Source organism: Rana temporaria, chromosome 10, assembly GCF_905171775.1.
Source record: "Rana temporaria chromosome 10, aRanTem1.1, whole genome shotgun sequence".
NCBI lineage: Eukaryota > Metazoa > Chordata > Amphibia > Anura > Ranidae > Rana > Rana temporaria.
The window spans coordinates 130,680,268-130,702,871 of NC_053498.1; the positions used below are offsets into that span (position 1 = coordinate 130,680,268).

At 47.1% G+C, this 22,604-nt stretch overlaps 1 protein-coding gene across 7 annotated transcripts in view; it reads left to right on the forward strand.

Moving 5' to 3' along the window:
* The window catches only part of KAZN (kazrin, periplakin interacting protein), a 266,812-nt gene that overhangs the window by 223,490 nt on the left and 20,718 nt on the right, over positions 1–22,604 (forward strand). For 6 of the 7 annotated variants that reach the window (XM_040326266.1, XM_040326259.1, XM_040326265.1 and 3 more), the window contains one exon: positions 4,980–5,063. The exons of the other annotated variant lie outside the window; for it this stretch is intronic. In XM_040326266.1, the coding sequence (XP_040182200.1) occupies positions 4,980–5,063 (84 nt within the window). The remainder of the gene's footprint in view (positions 1–4,979; positions 5,064–22,604) is intronic. 7 annotated transcript variants of the gene reach the window in all.

The window sequence follows — 22,604 nt, forward strand, 5'->3', positions numbered from 1 at the left end:
CCATTGGGTGACCACCCGCCACTGCTCTACACGATTCTTGGTGAGTTCTCATGAGCTGACCATGCTCATTGCAGTCTAATTGTACAACCTTGGTTAGCCAAGGTTGGAAAGCCCATTTGTGAAAAAAAAACAATAGACTACACACAAATGGGAACGGCCATAGAGGGATCACAATGTGGCTGAACCAGACAAATTTGAATCCATCTATGGCCAGCTTTAAGTCAACCAGCGATTAAGTATAGCATACAGCAGCCCAACCTGATTGGTTTGAGTGGGCCTTTACATTATAGCTGTGGTACAGATGAACTTCAGACAGCTCAGTACACCATTGAAAAACATTGAGTGTTTTAGGCCACGTTCACACAGGCTACGACAGCATACCCCTATGTAATGATTGTATTTGCCTGTACAGGGATCCATAGGTGTACCGTGCATCCCTGTGCAGGCAGTCCCGTTTATGTCAATTAGAACGCAGCGGTTACATGGACACAACTGCTATTCCCAATTTAAGTCCTGAGCAGGTGCATGGCCCCCGAATGTGTTCAGGGCCGTGCACTGCCTGGATCAGCATTCGGAAGGAAGGTAATTATTGCACCCTATTCCTCTACACCTAAGCATTTAAAGTTGAACTCCAGATATAAATATTTTACGCACTGGTCCAGACTGGACCAATATAACCATTTATACACCATACCTGGCTGATGCCCCTGGAAGCTGGAAAACACTGAAGTACACAGCGCTACTCCAGTAATCTCCACTTGCTTCGAGGCCCCCATGCTAACTGGCCGGTCTGCTGCATTCCGAACACACGAGGTGGGTCGCTCAGCATTGCTGACATTCGGGGAATTTTCTAAATTAATGCAAAGCGCCGGTAAGTGAATAAGGTGATGAGTGTGATGTCACCACCCCGCAAAGCCCCTCCTCCTCTTAATTATATTTAAGATTCCTTCCCAGTATAGCTGGATAATTGGACAATGCCACCAAATGTGGGCATGTGTTTCCTCGCCCCCACGTTCTCCCCAATATTCCGATGACAGTCCTAAATTGATCTTATGTAATCTTGATGGAACATACCACTTGGTCAACAGTTTGAAATTCATTTATTTTATCCTCGTATCTATTGAGGTGGCGTATTCATAGTCTATGACTTTACACTTTAGGACTTCTGAGGTTGGTTTAGTTCATGCTCCCGTCCATTCAAAAAGTATGAAACCCTGAGATCCAGGGATGACACCCACATCCTGTAGATATTGGAAATGGCATGTCTAGTTGTCCCCTGCAGATCCATGAGTCTCTCCATTGGGTTGAACTCACGGATTGAATGGAGGGGTCTTGGCAAAGAATCCAGAAAATGCTAAAGTTGGCCAAATCTCCAGACATCCCATGACGAAGAGCCATATCTGATAATGAACATAAAGCATTCCCATTCAAAACATCCTTTAATCTATGATAGTCTGAAGTTGACCACTGAATTAATTGATTTGTATTAAATAGTTTGTACCCAAAAGTGGCAATAAGAGACTGTTTTACAGTAGAAACTTTGGAATAATCTCCATAAAAGTATGAAATAAAAGTAAGAGAGCCTGAGTCTTTAGTCAGATCTCTGTGCTGACTTGGCAACCATAAAATCGGCCCCTGGTATATTTATCGGAAGAGCCTGAAATACAGAGAGAGCCTTCAGAAGAATCACCATTTTAAGCACGTTTATCCCACCCAACCAGGACAACCTGCCGATAGGGTAACCGTTCAAATCCTGTGTAATTCTGTTAAGAAGCGGTATATAATTATCTTGATTCAAATCCTTCACTAAGGAAGATAGATTTATGCCCAGGGCGTCATTCAGGGAATTTTCTGAATGAATGCAAAGTGCTTGCTAAGATAAGGTGACGTCACCACCCCAGAAAACCTTCTCTTGTGTTCAGAATGCAGCACGGCAGCCGTTCTACGTAGGACCTGGAAGCAAAGTATTGATCGCTGTAGTAGCTGTGTATACTTCAGTGATTTCCAGCTTCCAGGGACATCGGCCAGGTATGGTATAATACTGTACATGGTTACATTGATCCAAGCTGGACCGGTGTAACCATGTGTAAAATATCCATACTTGGCGTTCTTCTTGAACCCTTGGGGTGGGGTTTAATTCCTGGAGTTCAGCTTTTAGTAGCAGGTGGTGCAACAGTGATTGCGAGTCTTGCGACCTCTGAGTGATTTTGGAGGAAGAGCATATCATTAAAATGGTTTACACATCATACAGCAGTCACATTGAGCCGTTGTACAGCAGTGGTGTAAACCAGCACATGTGGTCATCCTATGATTGATTTTTATTTTTTCTTTGTTTGTTTTTTTACTACTTTAACTGAGCATCTATTATTTTTAGAAAATGGCTGCACAAAAAAATTGTTGGAATATTTTGAGAAAGAAAGTTTTATAACCTCATTCAACCAATTCTACTTGAACATGCCTTCCTGGAAATTTTACTGAATGAATATTTTATTAGAAGGGTGGAGGTTGGTCACACTGGAGACACTTGGCATGGGAACAGAGCCCCCTGCCTAGGCCTTATGTTTCATCCACCACAGATTGAGACCACTGTCCTGCCTTGTTCTGTCCGTCCTCTCGTCATTGGTAACCTTATACTGAGAACCCCTTATTCCACCCCTGTGTTTCTGCCGGCCAGGAATCCCCAGACCAATCTGACATTATACAGACATTACTCAAACATGCCCACACTCAAAATGATGCCCATCCCCAATCATCTGAGACTGCAGGGGCTCAGATGTTATATGGCCTGGGACCATCACACAAATTATCTGTGGCCCCTTACCTATTGCAGCATTCTGGAGTCCTAGGAAACGCAGTTTCTATGGAATGAAAGTTGCATCATACCAACATACCTACATACCAACATCATACCTTCCCTTTGTCGTCGGGTGTCCCCTTCCCTTTGTCGTCGGGTGTCCCCTTCCCTTTGTCGTCGGGTGTCCCCTTCCCTTTGTCGTCGGGTGTCCCCTTCCCTTTGTCGTCGGGTGTCCCCTTCCCTTTGTCGTCGGGTGTCCCCTTCCCTTTGTCGTCGGGTGTCCCCTTCCCTTTGTCGTCGGGTGTCCCCTTCCCTTTGTCGTCGGGTGTCCCCTTCCCTTTGTCGTCGGGTGTCCCCTTCCCTTTGTCGTCGGGTGTCCCCTTCCCTTTGTCGTCGGGTGTCCCCTTCCCTTTGTCGTCGGGTGTCCCCTCCCCTTTGTCGTCGGGTGTCCCCTCCCCTTTGTCGTCGGGTGTCCCCTCCCCTTTGTCGTCGGGTGTCCCCTCCCCTTCTTCCTTTACATTAGATGGTTCCCTCCCCCATTTTACTTTACGTTAGAGGTCCCTCCCTCCTTTTCCTTTACATTAGCTGCCCCCCCTCTTCCTTTACATTAGCTGCCCCCCCTCTTCCTTTACATTAGCTGCCCCCCCTCTTCCTTTACATTAGCTGCCCCCCCTCTTCCTTTACATTAGCTGCCCTCCCCTCTTCCTTTACCTTAGAAGTGTGCCCTCCTCTTCCTTTACGTTAAAGGTCCCCCCTCCTCTTCCTTTACGTTAGAGGTCCCCCCTCCTCTTCCTTTACGTTAGAGGTCCCCCCTCCTCTTCCTTTACGTTAGAGGTCCCCCCTCCTCTTCCTTTACGTTAGAGGTCCCCCCTCCTCTTCCTTTACGTTAGAGGTCCCCCCTCCTCTTCCTTTACGTTAGAGGTCCCCCCTCCTCTTCCTTTACGTTAGAGGTCCCCCCTCCTCTTCCTTTACGTTGGCTTGCCCCCCCTCCTCTTCCTTTACGTTGGCTTGCCCCCCCTCCTCTTCCTTTACGTTGGCTTGCCCCCCCTCCTCCTTTGTTAGCTGCCCCCCCCCTCCTTTGTTAGCTGCCCCCCCTCTTCCTTTACATTAGATGTGTCCCCCCCCCTCTTCCTTTACATTAGATCCCCCCCCTCTCTTCCTTTACATTAGAGGTCCCCCCTTTACAGCCGAAGCCCCCCCATCACTTCAGAGTTACTGTGGGCTGGGTTAAATCTTGAAGTGGGCCGGATGCGACCTTCAGGCCATAGTCTGAAGACCCATGTTTGAAAGTAAATGAAAAGATGAACCATCTCCAAATTTCCAGACCTCCAAGGGTCGTGATGCCCCGTCCCGCCAGTATATCGGTCTGTACACCGCAATACACAGCCCCAGAGTGAGTATCCTTCATAATGTACACAATGGCAAGCATTCCTTGGTCAGCATGATCAATAAGCGTTTCAGGGACTATGTATGGCGTATTGACCACTACACCGGCAGCATGGGGCATCACCGCTGCTATGTGCAGTGAGGTCTGGAGGGGTGGCCAGTATATCTGCAGTTAGCTCACCTTTTCATTTGTCATAACATTTTTAGTTACTCTTTAAAGCACCAGTGCAAGGTGAAGGACATGCTGAAAATATGACCTGTTGAGGGTTCTTGTGGGCTGAGGCATTGGAAATAATGATCAAAATCACACCCGAGCATTGGGGTCTTAGGAAGACTTTCTATGATCCTCTACTGTTCTAGACCTTCATATCTGAAGAGAGGTAATTTTTATCAATGAATGATCAAATACTTTCAAAATGCCTTTTAAAATGATAAATCTTGCAGATGATGTACATATGCGGCAGTAATGGACAATGGGAATTAACATGTTCAGATACAATTTCAGGGAGGCACGTCAAAGTCAAGGACGCTGATTCACCAAGCTGGCGTAGAACAAAGGCATGCTAAAGTGACACGCATTGATGGGCCACTTTAGCATGCCCTAGGTGCTCTTGGTAGCTTGATGACTCAAGTCCCATATATGAGAAGGTTGGCATCCCCTCATTGTATGAAGTATTTCTTACTCGTCATTTTCCTGCCACTGCTTTTTCCATGTCTCTCTCCTCTCCCGTCCCTTTTTCTGGTTCACTATGAAAGGATATTCCAGTTAGTCTGTCATGCTTGTGACCTGTTTCTTCAGATTACAAAGTGTGTTGCTCAGAGAAGGGAATACCGCGTTTTTGATCACTACATTGAAAAGGAGCCCTCCTCAAGAGGGATAGCGGTAAGACCCAAGTTCTTAGGGGGCAAAAACACCTCTTCTGTTTTGTTTTTATCCCTATTTTCAGTATCATCTTTTCATTTTTCCTCCTTTATTTTGATTACTTTTTATCATTTAATCAGTCTGCACCACTGTTATGGCTAACCAGCACACCTTATTTTCTGAACGGCACGATTTTTAACGCACTGGTGATAATCGGAGGATCTGTAATGAGGGTTGTGTCTATAGATGCCAGAACCGATGGTGATAAGTCCCAGCAATGCAAGTCTCTCATCATTTATACGTCTTTGTATGAATGAAGGAAGAAAAGAGCCCAAATTAAAATGCATTCTTCACAAAATGTTTGTTTAGGAAGGTTCTTAAGGACCCCCTTTATTGGGGTTGCAGCATGTACATTCAAACTGAAATGTTATTAGACTGTTTTCTCTGCATGTTGAATGTTTCTTATTCATACAGAATAGAGTGAATCAATAAAATAAGGCAGCATGGCCACTAGATGGCACAAAAGATCATAGGAAATCCAATATTTTTTTTTACTAAGATCATCGGCTCCATCTAGTGGCCATAATGTAGTATTTTACAGATTCAAAACATTCAACCTGAAGAGAAAATAGTTTAAGAATGTATTGGACCTTGGCAAAATGGAGGTTAAATCTGGTCACTGAAATCTGAGAGAAGCCACAATGCAATTCAATCTCCCAGCAATAAGGGAAAAATAAAATAAATATTTTTGTAAGTAATTGGCCATTTAAAAAAGTCAGCTGGCATCTATATAAGCACATCCTTACAACCTTGAAATTTGGGTTTATTTTATTAAGCAATTATATTACTGTTCATGTCTAATGTAATCTTTACCTTGATAGTATGATGTATAGTTGTGTTGCATTCTCATCAATGTTGGCTTATGATATAAAATGGTCTCCTACTACTGTGTATGAATTAAATTACTTTTTTGTTTTTTTTGACGTGATCATTTACAATAAGCTACTCCTTGTATTATCATGGAACAAGTTGAAGTAACTGTTGCTGCACAGGGAGGGTGATTAGTGCGGCGGTGGGGGGTAATTACTGGATCCAATCCCGGGTAATGGCTCTCTGCAGCAGCTGAAAGCTGGCTTCTTCTTCTCTCTTCCTTCCATTGGTTTTTAACTGCTACAGGGAGAACCATACCAGGGATCATTTCCAGTAATTTCCTCCCACCACCGCACCGATCACCCTCCCAGTCCACTATACATTTCCCCCCTGCTGACCAGCCCCCCCCCCCCCCCCCGGAACCATGGGCAATCAAAATGGGTCCAAAACTTTATCCAGCGATCACATCATTACAGCAATGTTTTGGAGCCTTGCAGGGACAAGGGACCCCTTCATCAGGCAAGTCGCATGCCTGTTGAATCGGTCCTGCGAGGGCCTGAAATGTTGCTGTTTTTTTGAACGATGTGATTGCTGAGTAAAGCTTTGGATACATTTTTTTGGAGACCCATCCTGTTGCTGGTGACATTGAACCCATTTTTTGGAGACCCATATGCTGGTGACATTGGACCAATGTTTGAGTCCCATGGTGTGCTGGTGACATTGAACCCATGATTTGGAGACCCATGTGCTGGTGACACTGGACCCATTTTTTGGAGACCCATGTGCTGGTGACACTGGACCCATTTTTTGGAGACCCATGTGCTGGTGACACTGGACCCATTTTTTGGAGACCCATGTGCTGGTGACACTGGACCCATTTTTTGAAGACCCATGTGCTGGTGACACTGGACCCATTTTTTGGAGACCCATGGTGTGCTGGTGACACTGGACCCATTTTTTGGAGACCCATGTGCTGGTGACACTGGACCCATTTTTTGGAGACCCATGTGCTGGTGACGCTGGACCCATTTTTTGGAGACCCGTGTGCTGGTGACACTGGACCCATTTTTTTTTGGAGACCCATTTGCTGGTGACATTGGACCCATTTTTTGGAGACCCATGGTGTGCTGGTGACACTGGACCCATTTTTTGGAGACCCATGGTGTGCTGGTGACACTGGACCCATTTTTTGGAGACCCGTGTGCTGGTGACACTGGACCCATTTTTTGGAGACCCATGGTGTGCTGGTGACACTGGACCCATTTTTTGGAGACCCATGGTGTGCTGGTGACATTGGACCCATTTTTTGGAGACCCGTGTGCTGGTGACACTGGACCCATTTTTTGGAGACCCATGGTGTGCTGGTGACATTGGACCCATTTTTTGGAGACCCATGGTGTGCTGGTGACACTGGACCCATTTTTTGGAGACCCATGGTGTGCTGGTGACACTGGACCCATTTTTTGGAGACCCATGGTGTGCTGGTGACATTGGACCCATTTTTTGGAGACCCGTGGTGTGCTGGTGACATTCCTCATTCTGATTGCCCACGGTTCCAGCCGGTGGTTGCTTCAGCACCCACTTGGACCCATAGCCACTTTTACAGGAACGTGTGCGTTAGGAAGAGTGCATTGGTTTACTTGCTGTGGGTGTGATGCCTCACTTTGCACCTTGCTGCAAAGTTTACCAGACATATTGCAACACTACATGGGGGAAGCGCCACAAACTCCTCACAACCGTGTGCATTGCACGCAGTTGTGTCGCGTTTGTCTTTAAAAATTGGCTTAAAACAGGTGGTGAGGAGGCAGCATGTTGCTTCCTCCTCATCGGTCAGGACCCTCCAGGGAGTGCAGATCAGGCTTCAGAGGAAAGGGAGATTGAGGCTGGGTTCACACTACTACACTACTTTCATCCTACTTTGCTCTGCTACCTTTATCCTACATTGGTCCTACATTTATCCTACATTGGTCCTACATCCATCCTACTTTCATGAACAGGATACTACTTTGGTCCGACTTCAATGATATTCAATGGACCTGAAGTAGGATCAATGTAGGACCAAAAGTAGTACAGGGAGCATTTTCAAAGTCGGACCGACTTGTGTAGGACACTACAAGACGCTCTCATAGGGAAACATTGAACACAGAGCAAAGTAGGATGAAAGTAGTGTAGTAGTGTGAACCCAGCCTTAGAGACACATCGAAATATACCCTTAGGTTTTACATAACAGCTATTATGCATTAAAAGGTAAGTTTGTCCCTGGAAAAGAACGGAAGGGGGGGGTTTGAAAACCAAGAAGTGGTCAACACCGCTCCACAATAGGAAAACAATACAGGATTATTCAGAGACTGATCATCGGGAGCGTGGGGCCGCCAAAAAAAAATATATTTTCTGTCTGACCCAAGCAGCCATAGATGACAGGCGTCATCCTAGGTAAGTGGGCGGTTGCAGACGCCCAGGGGTAGACCTGGCGGCTCTCATTCATGATGGATGTATTATCTCTAAGAAGAATGCTCCCTCTTGTGGCCAGAATCGATATCTCTAGCAGATTGCCGTTATCCTTCAAGGATTTACAAGATAAGTCCGCTAAAGTCTTCAACATCAGAAAGAACTCGCCTTGCACACTCTGCTCGATTGACTCCAGAGGGACCGTGGGCAAGATTAGCCGCTTCTATTACTTTGACCTATTTTATTAGTCCATCTCGGGCCGGCTGGGTTTCACTGGGATAACGTCTGATTGACATTCTACATTGTCTTGAAAATCTCAGTGCGCCAATCTACTGTCTGATAGACTTGACGGGTAAAGTGTTGCTTTTGAAGCTTCTCCATCGATATGTACGACTTGGATGCTGAAAATCCTCGGATCGCGTTTAGGTACAAGCGTACAAAGCGTAGTTCCTTGTGTATGGATTAAAAATGTATTTTGTGCCAGAAACTTTACGTTAAAGAATTTAAGGCCAATCAAAGAAGCCGATCAATACAAGCGGTGAAGTCATTACATTTTCTTTTTTGCAGCTTTTGTTGTGTAGCATGTGATATGCAAACTAGAGGTTTTCAGGATCCTGACATCCAGCCAAGCTAAACTGCCGTTTGACAGAGTTGGAGCCGTGCCCCTTAGCAAACCGTTCTTCATTTCCATGAAGAAATGCCAAAATCCGATTGGTTGCCACGAGCGACCTTCCCAAGTCGTAACCATGTAGGCTGTTTTGTATGAACATCATTTTCTAACACACTTTTTATTTTTATTTTTTTAAAGCGGTATTAACCCAAAAGCAAACCTTTATTATATTGAAGCTTACCAATTCTTGTTTGTGGTGGCTGCATTCGTTTTCTTAACTGTTTTTTCACCTAATGATCCTGCCAGCAAGTCCTATTTTTCAACAGAACAAGCTGCCCTGCAGATGTAGCAGTTATATGGTTTAGACAAACCATATACTGACTGATGGGTTCTTACAATGATCCGCTTTTATGTACAGTATGTAAAACCTTCACTGTACACTTGTAAAGGGTTTAACTGGAGTTTGGCTTCAATATTAGTGTATTTAAAAGGGTTGTAAAGGTAATTTTTTTTTCCTAAATATCTTCCTTTACCTTAGTGCAGTCCTCCTTCACTTACCTCATCCTTCCATTTTGCTTTTACATGTCCTTATTTCTTCTGAGAAATCCTCACTTCCTGTTCTTCTGTCTGTAACTCCACACAGTAATGCGAGGCTATCTCCCTGGTGTGGCGTGTCATGCTTGCCCCTCCCTTGACGGGGGATGGGGCCAGCAGGAGAGTCAGGACGCCCACTAACACACAGCTCCTTTCTCTATCTGCAACGTAGAGTGTCCTGACTCTCCTGTAGTCCAAGGGAGGGGGCGAGCACGACACTCCACACCAGGGAGAAGGCCTTGCATTACTGTGTGGAGTTACAGACAGAAGAACAGGAAGTGAGGATTTCTCAGAAGAAATAAGGACATTTAAAAACAAAATGGAAGGATGAGGTAAGTGAAGGAGGACTGCACTAAAGGAAAGGAAGCTATTTAGGGGGAAAAATGTACCTTTACAACCCCTTTAAATCTGCTGGAGCGTCTAACACTCCCCTCAGAATGACTACGGACGGTGCTGTCCAAATGTGCCCCCTGTGCTCATTCATCCACAGTGGGGACACTCTAATATAACAGGTGTGTTACTAGCCAGACCACTAGGTGGAAACTGAGGGGAAAAGCCTTAAAAAAGCAAATAAAAAGAAAACTGTAGCAGCCACCACATCTGATTGGCGAACAGTTTTATATTTATATTTTTATAGATATATAGATATATGGTTTTGGGTTTAATAATGCTTTAAATTTATATATCATTAATGTTTCCAGTTTAATTTAATTGAATGTTCTTGGTTGATTGTACAGGATATACTGCCTTACCATGGCTTCTGTCGCCCTCTAGGGACACATCCCTCCCTGGTACTGTACCCAGCTCACTTTCTGGCATTTCAGCCCGCAAAAGCATCTGCACACAGCACAGTTTGTATAGGAAAACATATATAAGTTAACAACGCATTGGTTTTGGGCCCGTACCAACGAGTTGTACTTGTTACTAAACGGCAGCAACAGCTCGTTGGTTGGGGCAGGGGGCCCTCGGGACACCCGGGCCCACTACATGTATATGCTCCCCCCCCAATGGCGGCCCTGATGACACACAGGGGTTGATTTACTAAAGGCAACTAGCTTGTGCACTTTGCAGGTGCAGTTGCACTCTGCAGGGGCATTTTCTCCAGTGTTTAGTCATTGAGGCGAGGCTTATGTAAGGTAAATAAATTGCACATGATTGGATGATGGAAGTTATCAGAGCTCGCCCCATTTAGACATCTTTCACACTGTGCCGCCCCGGGCGGCCGCTGTAAAACGCCACTATATTTAGTGGCGCTTTAACGTCGGATTTGCAGCGCTTTTCGGCTGCTAGCGGGGGCGGTTTTACCCCCCCTCTAGCGGCCCAAAAATTGTTGTGCAGTTGTGTTTTGGCTGCGCTGCCCATTGATTTCAATAGGCAGGAGCGGTGAGTTCACTGCTCCTAATGCTCTCCAATGAAGCAGCTGGCAGAACTATTTCTGACGCCCTGCCAGCACCACCGCTCCAGTGTGAAAGCCCTCTGGCTTTCGCACTGGAGTGAATGGAGCACTGGAGTGAATGGAGCAGCTGTTTTAGGGCATTTTGCAGGTGCTATTCTTGACACTATAGCGCCTGCAAAACGCCCCCAGTGTGAAAGGGGTCTAACAACGCTCTGGAATGCCCTTCCAGAGTGCACATTGTATTTGCCTTAAGTAAATCAACCACATCTTCTTTGAATACCTTTTTTGGCAACTACCTGATCAGATCTGGCCACTTCACCTTAAGGCCAGGTTAGACTCTCTCCTAGTGTCCATCTCCACAACCATATGCTGCTCCTGCAACACCTGATCTCCAAGAGAAAGGAGCCCCCAATCACAGCCAGACCCTTGATTAAATGGCCTGTGCACCTGCACCATCTCACTGCTGGTCTCCAGTAAAATTTGGCCCCCGGGGTTAGAGGCTTCATCCTTCCCAAGAGTTTTCAAAGCCTCTGGACTCCAGAATCCAATCAAGGAGTTACTAATCCTGGAGAAAACTGCAAACCCAGATATTCTGGAGCCCCTCAACCTTCATTAATGAGAACCCTGTGCGACATATGCTCCTTTTTCATCCATGGCAAGGCACAGCGCTGTCACATTATTAGCTGTGTATTCATGCAATGTCATTAGACCTTGTGCATATTGATTTAGTTCCCCCTGCTGCTCATTGCTCACGGATATCATAACCGGAATAGATCGGGGCAGATGGGCGCTCTGTGTGATTGTGAAAATAAATATGGTCCACCGGGTCAGCCAGCACTGACAATGTGGTCGTCATTGCTGAGTCCTGGCGTTTATCCCCCCCCCCACTCCTAGAATTCTGCTGAAGTGTACTCAAATAATGGTCTTCTTTTTTTTTCTAAGCACTGTCTGTACAGTAGTAGCTGGCATTGATATGTACAGACCTGTGTGCTGACTGGCCAGCTCTGTAAACAGTGTCTGTTTACTGTGTAAAGTGAGCGTCACTCGGAATGGAAGGGACAAGAGTCATCCCAGTTCACCCATTAGGTACCAGAGACGTGCATTTAAAGTAGAACAACATATATGTCCAACCACCCTCTAAGCCCCAGTTCAAAGGTGTAACTACAGGGGTCTTAATTGCGATATATATATATATATATATAATCGCAATTAAGACCCCTGTAGTTACACCTTTGAATACACCTATATATAGGAACTGATCGCCTCCATTTTCTGCCTGCAGCTGCTGAAGCTCTGATTCTCATACTTTCCCTCCAGGCATTCAGCTGCTGCAGAAGGAAAGTGGAGGAAATCGGTCCCTCTGTGCCACCCCTCCTATTTAGCTTCCTTATCTTTCTGCTGACCCCCTTGTCCCCCCCCCCCCCGCTGCTCGGTCGGCTTCCCTATCCCTCCTTTCACTGGTTGCTGTGGGGGGACTTATCAGGATGGAGAGCAGGAAAGGGGCTGGTAAATAAATTGTTTACCGGCCCCTTCCTGTTCTGAATGGACAGAGTCAATGTTTGGTACTGAACGCTGATTCTGTCCATTCAGAACTGAAGCATCGTAAACTGTCTTTACGATGCTTCAGTTTGTGAATGAATGGGAAGCTCAGTACAGCGCTTTTCCTGTCCGTTCAACCTGTGCAGCTGAAGCTGCAGAGATGGAGAATATGGGCTGTGTCATCAATCTCCTTTCTCTGTCTCAAAAGTGAAACATCAAAGGTCTATTTAGACTCCTGATATTTCACCAAAGCCCCCCAACAGGGCTCCTATAAAAAAATATATAAAAAATTGTAGAAAATGAATAATAAAATTGAAAAAAAATAATTAAATGGTAAAAAATAAATGTAAATAACAAAAATGTTTTACTGACACCAGCGGCGGAACCTGGTCACACATTTGCGACAAGGCCCTTGACGTTCCACCACCAGGCTCTGAGGGGACGAAATTCGTGGGGATTCAGGATTTCTTGCACCGCGGCCCTGAAAGTTCTAGTTACGCCTCCTTGCGCAGTTCACACCTAAACAATTTGAAGCACTTTTCTAGGAGCATTTCAACACTCAACATGCGGATTCCTATTGCATCCTATGGTGAGCATTGTGTCGATCAAAGCCGAAAAAGCAAATGAGCTTTTTTGGGTCGCACATTTTTAGTCCCTATAGTCTTCAGTGGGAGCACCTAAATAAATGTGCGTGACATGCTTTACGCACATTTTTATGCCTTTCCTTTTCTTGGTAACCAAAAGCCTGAAGAACATCTAAAGCCTGAAGGACAATAAACAGGCCCTGTGCTTGGAAAGTTTGGAGAACTTTGGCTTAAAGTAGAGGTCTCCAAACTGCAGCCCTTTGCTTGCCTGTATCCGGCCCTTGGGGCACTTTTCCTTCCACTGATACAAGAAACAATTTCTTCCACTGACACCAACAATGGGGCACTAATTGCTGCTACCAACATCAACAATAGAGCACTAATTCTTCCAATCACACCTACAATGGGGCACTATTCCTTTCACTGACACCAATGATGAGGCACTATTTCTCCCACTGAAGCCAATGATGGGGCATTCTTCCCTCATACTGACACCAACGATGGGACATTATTTCTTCCACTTACACCACTGATGGGGCACTCTTCCTCCTCCCAAATACCAAAGATGCATTGTTCCCACTGATGCTAGGATAATTTCTACCCCCAATGGCCGCAGTCTGGCCCCCGTAAAGTTTGGAGGACAGTAAACTGGCCCTCTGTTTATAAAGTTTGGAGACCCCTGACTTAAAGAAAAAACACTCAAACTTGACCACTTGAGACCCGCGCTATAGACAAAAGACGTCAACAGCGCGGCTCTCAAGTGCCGAGTGGACGTCTTTGGACGTCATTTAAAAGCATTACCCGCGCGCGCCACTGGGGGGCGCGCAGCGGGTAAACACTGTCCCGGCGCATCACTCGGGAGCCGATGCGTGTACCTGGCGGCCACGATGTCCGCCGGGTACACGCGATCGTCGGTAAGACAGCAGGGACGTGGAGCTCTGTGTGTAAACACAGAGCTCCACGTGCTTTCAGAGGAGAGGAGACCGATCGGTGTCCCTTGTACATAGGGACACAGCATCGGTCACCTCCCCCAGTCACCCCCTCCCCCCACACAGTTAGAACACACCCAGGATACACATTTAACCCCTTACTCACCCCCTAGTGTTAACCCCTTTACTGCCAGTCACATTTATACAGTAATTAGTGCATTTTTATAGCACTGATCGCTGTATAAATGTGAATGGCGCCAAATTTGTGTCAAAGTGTCCGATACGTCCGTCGCAATATCGCAGTCCCAATAAAAATCGCAGATCGCCGCCGCCATTACTAGTAAAAAAAAAAATAATAAAAAAAAATCATAATTCTGTCCCCTATTTTGTAGGCGCTATAACTTTTGCGCAAACCAGTCGCTTATTGCGATTTTTTTTTTTTTTTTTTTTTTTACAAAAATACGTCAAAATATGTATCGGCCTTAACTGAGAAAAAAATAGTTTAAAAAAAAAAAAAATTGGGATATTTATTATAGCAACAAGTAAAAAATATATATATATATATTTTTTTTAAATTGTCGCTCTTTTTTTGTTTATAGCGCAAAAAATAAAAACCGCATAGGTGATCAAATACCACCAAAATAAAGCTCTATTTGTGGGGAAAAAAGGACGTCAATTTTGTTTGGGAGCCACGTCGCACGACCGCGCAAATGTCAGTTAAAGCGACGCAGTGCCGTAAGCTGAAATTTCGCCTGGGAATGAAGGGGGTTTATGTGCCCAGTAAGCAAGTGGTTAAAGAAGCCCAAGTGTGCACCTAGCCTAAAGTCTGTGGCCAGCTTTAGAAGGCAGGTATCGGGACCCCTTGAATTATCCATGCGTCTGGTGTTCAGATGTTTTAAAGAAGGCTTATCCAGTCTGAACACAGAATCAGTGTGGAGCACCAAATGTTGGCTAAATAGGGACTCAATGTATAAGTGTCTCCTAAAAAAAAAAAAGTTTCCCCATGGCGTCCACCAGATTCGGGTATATCCTTCTGACATGACCTTAAAAAAAAAAAGCTACTTGATTGCAACGGGCAGCAAACTTTCCTTTCTTAGACTTTGTAATATCTTTGTTGCTGACGGAACATCCATTATGCTACCGATCTCCTGGGCAGCTCAAGTCAATTAATCCTAAATGCAGCATTAAGACTAATCTTGTTATTAGGAGGAAAAAAATAGGATTGAAGAAATCGGTAATCTTCTTAATCTGTGGTGAAACATTAGCAATACACAATCTGCATTAATTGAGAAGGTTACAGTGGCACCGATTTTTTTTCAGCCAGCGTGACAAAGATTCGATTGTTGCTTACACAAATCCTTAACCCTCCAAAACCAAAGAGGTGTTTTAGGACAACGATAGTCTGGAGCACAGAAATCGCTCGGTGTGCTGTAAATTTTGTTGTGCAAATATTTATTATATCATTTTAAAATACCGCATTTATCGTCGTATACTGCGCACTTTTTTGCCCTGAAAAACAGGGCAAATCGTGGGTGCGCGATATACACAGCTTTCCGCGCTTTGTTCGAACCACTGCGCCGACATATACCGAGCGCAGTACACTCGGGTGTAGTCGGGCAGGCTCGGCTCCTCTCGCGGTCACGTCGTGTGCGTCCTGTACGTCATTTACGCGAGAGGAGCCGAGCCCGCCCGACTATACACGAGTGTACTCCGCTCGGTTTATGTCGGCGCAGTGGTTTAAACAGAGCGCGGGAAGCAGGGATCGAGCGGGGGTGGCCGCAGAAGGAGACCGGACAAGGCCACCGATGGACGCGCTGGACGACGGGCAGGACGCGATGGACGACGGGCAAACACCGACGAGGGGCATCCAAACTGTAAGTATTTTTTTTTTTGCAAGAATCTTCCTTCAAATTCGGGGGTGCACGCTATACGCCGGGCGCGTTATAGCCCGATAAATATGGTAATTGCGAACAGGCAGGATCTTTATTGTAATGGCTTTCCTGCAATAAAATACACTTACTTTCCTGTTTGCAAACTCCAGTTTTCGGCCATCTTGATTGGCCAGCATGGGATGGCGACTAGCATGGGATGGCGACTAGCATGGGATTGCGACTAGCATGCGCTACTCCGTTTACATTCCGGAACAAATTTTGCTTTGTCATCTGCAGTAAGGGGGGAAAAAGTATTTCATCCTCTGCTGTTTTTGTACGTTTACCTACAAAAAAAAACAAAACAATCTAATTTTAATGGTAGGTTTATTTTAACAGCAAGAGACAGAATAACAACAAAAATAAAAAAGTCTAGAAAAACGCATTTCAAAAAAGTATTTGATCCACATCAATCAGCAAGATTTCTGGCTCGCAGGTGTTTTCTATACAGATAACTAGCTGAGATTAGGAGCACTCTCTTATAGGGAGTGCTCCTAATCTCAGCTTGTTACCTGTATAAAAGACACCTGTCCACCAATCCATCAGATTAAAATCTCTCCACCATGGCCAAGACCAAAGAGCTGTCCAAGGATGTCGGGGACAAGATTTTAGACCTACACAAGGCTGGAATGGGCTACAAGACCATCGCCAAGCAGCTTGGTGAGAGGGTGACAACAGTTCATGCGATTATTCGCAAATGGCAAAAACACAAAATAAGGGCTCTTTCACACGGACGGCCCGTTCAGGTCCGCCTTGCCAGTCTTTTTTGCAGACCTGAACGGGCGCTCCGTGCTCCTCTATGGAGCCACGGATGTCAGTGGTGACATGCCCGCTGACATCCGACCCGCTCCGATCCGCCAAAGTGTGACGGAGGAAAAACCTACTTTTCCATCCATCTATCGGATCGGGTTAACACGGACAGACGGTCTGTGTTCATCCGACCCCCCCATAGTTGAGCAAGCGGAGGTTCACGGGGCGGATCATTACTGATCCGCCCCATGTGAAAGGGGCCTAACTGTCACTCTCCCCCAGTCTGGGGCTCCATACAAGATCTCGCCTCGTGAAGTTTCAATGATCATGAGAAGGGTGAGGAATCGGCTCAGAACTACCGGGAAAATCTTGTCAATGATCTCAAGGCAGCTGGGACCATAGACACCAAGAAAACAATTAGTAACACTACGCCATGAAGGACTGAAATCCTGCAGCGCCCACAAGGTCCCTCTGCTTAATAAATCACATTTACAGCCCGTCTGAACTTTACTAATAAACATCTGAATGATTTAGAGGAGAACTGGATGAAAGTCTTGTGGTTAAATGAGACCAAAATCAAGCTCTTTGGCATCAACTCAACGCGCCTTGTTTGGAGGAGGAATGCTACCTATGACCCCAAGAACACCATCCCCACCGTCATACATAGAGGTAGAAACACTAAGCTTTGGGGGTGTTTTGCTGCTAAAGGGACCGGACAACTTCACTGCATCAAAGGGACGATAGACAGGGACCATGTACCATCAAATCTTGGTTGAGAACCTCCTTCCCTCAGCCTGGACATTGAAAATGGGTCGTAGATGGGTATTCCAGCATGACGATTACCCATAGCACACGGCCAAGGCAACAAAGCGGTGGCTCAAGAAGCACATTTACTATACTATGTAACAAAGGTCCTGAAGTGGCCTCCAGACCTTAATCCCATAGAAATTATGTGGAGGAATCTGAAGGTTCGAGTTACCAAACATCCGCTTCAAAACCTTAATGACTTGGAGAGGATCTGCAAAGAGGAGGGGGACAAAATCCCTCCTGAGATGTGTGCCAACCGCTGGCCAACTACAAGAAACGTCTGACCTCTGCCAACAAGGGTTTCTCCACCAAGTACCAAGTCATGTTTGCAAAGGGGTAAAATGCTTATTTCCACCAATTTAGAACTTTTTTTAAATGTGTTTTTTTTGTTCTGTCTCTCATTGTTAAAATAATCCTACTATTAAAATTATAGACCGATCATTTTGGTCAGTGGGCAAATTTACAAAATCAACAGCAATGCATAAGATTGGCATGCTGCTTTATGTAAGGACCTTTCTGGTGGTGGGGGGGTTAAATTCCAGGGCCAAATGCTCTGTAAAGGAGACTGTCTGTGGAAATTTCACAGTTCTGAAACAACTTATTCCCAATCATATAAGGATTTGTACATTTTCAGCGTTGCCCTCAAACCCACATTAAAAGATCCTCTGCCTGCTGTACAATATTTGTTTTTGCGTTGGTACATGCTGGCATTCCCCAAATTTCCATGCCTTCATTTGCCAGCAGTTTGCTTATTAGCTGGAAAAAATGAGCAGCACTGTAGCTTAGTGGTTAGCACCTCTGCATTTCCTCCTGTGCTTGCGTGGTTTTCCTCCCACACTCCAAAGACATGCTGGTAGGCTAATTGGCTTCTGTCTAAATTGGCCCTAGTATGTGTGTACATGTAAGATGGGGACCTTGAATTGTTGGCTTCCTTGAAAGCCGGGACTGATGGAAATATACAGTATATGTAAAGCACTGAAAAAGATGTTGGCAATATATAAAAAAAGTACTTGTAAAAAATAAATAAAATTGGCAAAATTTACAAGATTGCCTCACCTCCTCCCATAGACTCGGGTTTCCCAGATTTTGAACAAGATTTGCCAAACCTTTAGAAAGTTGAATCTGGAAATATTCACCCGTCATTAGCAGGGACCGCTCATTTTTGACATAATTGTTTGGCCAATTTGTTGGGCAGATTAACCCCTTCAATACATGGCTTTTATACCCACCTCCATACGGGGCCTATTCTGGCACTTCTCTCCTACATGTACAAATCATCATTCTTTTGCTAGAAAATTACTCAGGGCCCCAAAACGTTATACATGTTTTTTTAGCAGACACCCTAGGGAATAAAATGATGGTCATTGCAACATTTTATCTCGCACGGTATTTGCTCAATAATTTTTCAAACGCCTTTTTTGGGGGAAAAAAATGGTTTCATGAATTAAATAACAAAACTGTAAAATTAGCCCATTTTTTTTTGTAAAATATGAAAGGTGATGTTACGCCGAGTAAATAGATACCTAACATGTCACGCTTTAAAATTGCGCACACGGAATGGAAATGGCGCCAAACTTCATTACTTAAAAATCTCCATAGGCGACGCTTTGAAAATGTTTACAGGTTACCAGTTTAGACTTAGAGGAGATCTAGTGCTAGAATTGTTACACACACTCCAACGCACGCGGCGATACCTCGCATATGTGGTTTGAATGGTGTTTACATACGTGGGCGGGACTTGCACTACTGAGCGCAAGCTACTAGAGACAGGGGCGTTTAAATAAAAAAAAAAGTTTTTTTTTTTTTATTTAACTTTTTTACACTTTTTTTTTATCACTTTTATTCCTATTACAAGGAATGTAAACATCCCTTGTAATAGGAATGGTGTTTGACAGGTCCTCTTTATGGAGAGATACGGGGTCAATAAGACCCCACATCTCTCCTCCAGGCTGAAAAGCATGAGATTGTGAAAAAAAAATCACCGATCTCATGCTTAATTGCTGCAATCGCGTCTTTGTTTACTTCCGGGTACCCAGATGTGACGTCATCACATCGCGCCCAGGCCTCCGGCAGTCATAGAGATGACTGGTGACCAGATGGTCACCAGTAATTTCTATGCTTCCCATCCGGCGCTGGACGATTCTTTTTCCGGGCCCCCGATGGCACGGGAGAGCCCGGAGAGGCATCGGATGGCTGCGGGGGGATGTCCCCTCCCGCCGCCCATAAGAACGATCAAGTGGCGGAACCGCCGCTATAAACCTTCTTATGGTACGAAGAATCGCCACCGGCAAACGATATCTGAATGATGCCTCTAGCTGCACCCATCATTCAGATATCCCCTCACAAATCCCAGGACGTTATATGACATCCACCCGGGATGGGAGATCCCCTCTGTGGATGTCATATAACTATGGGCCGGTGGGCATGTGGACATTACAGTGGCGGTGGGGGAGATGCGGACATTACAGTGGCGGTGGGGGAGATGCGGACATTAGTGGGGGAGATGCGGACATTAGTGGCGGTGGGGGAGATGCGGACATTACAGTGGCGGTGGGGGAGATGCGGACATTACAGTGGCGGTGGGGGAGATGCGGACATTACAGTGGCGGTGGGGGAGATGCGGACATTACAGTGGCGGTGGGGGAGATGCGGACATTACAGTGGCGGTGGGGGAGATGCGGACATTACAGTGGCGGTGGGGGAGATGCGGACATTACAGTGGCGGGCGGTGGGGGAGATGCGGACATTACAGTGGCTGGCGGTGGGGGAGATGCGGACATTACAGTGGCTGGCGGTGGGGGAGATGCGGACATTACAGTGGCGGTGGGGGAGATACGGACATTACAGTGGCGGTGGGGGGAGATGCGGACATTACAGTGGCGGTGGGGGGAGATGCGGACATTACAGTGGCGGTGGGGGGAGATGCGGACATTACAGTGGCGGTGGGGGAGATGCGGACATTACAGTGGCGGTGGGGGTAATGCGGACATTACAGTGGGGGTAATGCGGACATTACAGTGGGGGTAATGCGGACATTACAGTGGGGGTAATGCGGACATTACAGTGGGGGTAATGCGGACATTACAGTGGGGGTAATGCGGACATTACAGTGGGGGTAATGCGGACATTACAGTGGGGATGATGCGGACATTACAGTGGCGGTGGGGGAGATGCGGACATTACAGTGGCGGTGGGGGAGATGCGGACATTACAGTGGCGGAGATGCGGACATTACAGTGGCGGTGGGGGAGATGCGGACATTACAGTGGCGGTGGGGGAGATGCGGACATTACAGTGGCGGTGGGGGAGATGCGGACATTACAGTGGCGGTGGGGGAGATGCGGACATTACAGTGGCGGTGGGGGAGATGCGGACATTACAGTGGCTGGCGGTGGGGGAGATGCGGACATTACAGTGGCGGTGGGGGAGATGCGGACATTACAGTGGCGGTGGGGGAGAGGCGGACATTACAGTGGCGGTGGGGGAGATGCGGACATTACAGTGGCGGTGGGGGAGATGCGGACATTACAGTGGCGGTGGGGGAGATGCGGACATTACAGTGGCGGTGGGGGAGATACGGACATTACAGTGGCGGTGGGGGAGATACGGACATTACAGTGGCGGTGGGGGGAGATGCGGACATTACAGTGGCGGTGGGGGGAGATGCGGACATTACAGTGGCGGTGGGGGAGATGCGGACATTACAGTGGCGGTGGGGGAGATGCGGACATTACAGTGGCGGTGGGGGAGATGCGGACATTACAGTGGCGGTGGGGGTGATGCGGACATTACAGTGGGGGTAATGCGGACATTACAGTGGGGGTAATGCGGACATTACAGTGGGGGTAATGCGGACATTACAGTGGGGGTAATGCGGACATTACAGTGGGGGTAATGCGGACATTACAGTGGGGGTAATGCGGACATTACAGTGGGGGTAATGCGGACATTACAGTGGGGGTAATGCGGACATTACAGTGGGGGTAATGCGGACATTACAGTGGGGGTAATGCGGACATTACAGTGGGGGTAATGCGGACATTACAGTGGGGATGATGCGGACATTACAGTGGCGGTGGGGGTGATGCGGACATTACAGTGGGGGTGATGCGGACATTACAGTGGCGGTGGGGGAGATGCGGACATTACAGTGGCGGTGGGGGAGATGCGGACATTACAGTGGCGGTGGGGGAGATGCGGACATTACAGTGGCGGTGGGGGAGAGGCGGACATTACAGTGGCGGTGGGGGAGATGCGGACATTACAGTGGCGGTGGGGGAGATGCGGACATTACAGTGGCGGTGGGGGTGATGCGGACATTACAGTGGCGGTGGGGGAGATGCGGACATTACAGTGGCGGTGGGGGAGATGCGGACATTACAGTGGCGGTGGGGGAGATGCGGACATTACAGTGGCGGTGGGGGAGATGCGGACATTACAGTGGCGGTGGGGGAGATGCGGACATTACAGTGGCGGTGGGGGAGATGCGGACATTACAGTGGCGGTGGGGGAGATGCGGACATTACAGTGGCGGTGGGGGAGATGCGGACATTACAGTGGCGGTGGGGGAGATGCGGACATTACAGTGGCGGTGGGGGAGATGCGGACATTACAGTGGCGGTGGGGGAGATGCGGACATTACAGTGGCGGTGGGGGAGATGCGGACATTACAGTGGCGGTGGGGGAGATGCGGACATTACAGTGGCGGGGGGGGAGATGCGGACATTACAGTGGCGGTGGGGGAGATGCGGACATTACAGTGGCGGTGGGGGAGATGCGGACATTACAGTGGCGGTGGGGGAGATGCGGACATTACAGTGGCGGTGGGGGAGATGCGGACATTACAGTGGCGGTGGGGGAGATGCGGACATTACAGTGGCGGTGGGGGAGATGCGGACATTACAGTGGCGGTGGGGGAGATGCGGACATTACAGTGGCGGTGGGGGAGATGCGGACATTACAGTGGCGGTGGGGGAGATGCGGACATTACAGTGGCGGTGGGGGAGATGCGGACATTACAGTGGCGGTGGGGGAGATGCGGACATTACAGTGGCGGTGGGGGAGATGCGGACATTACAGTGGCGGTGGGGGAGATGCGGACATTACA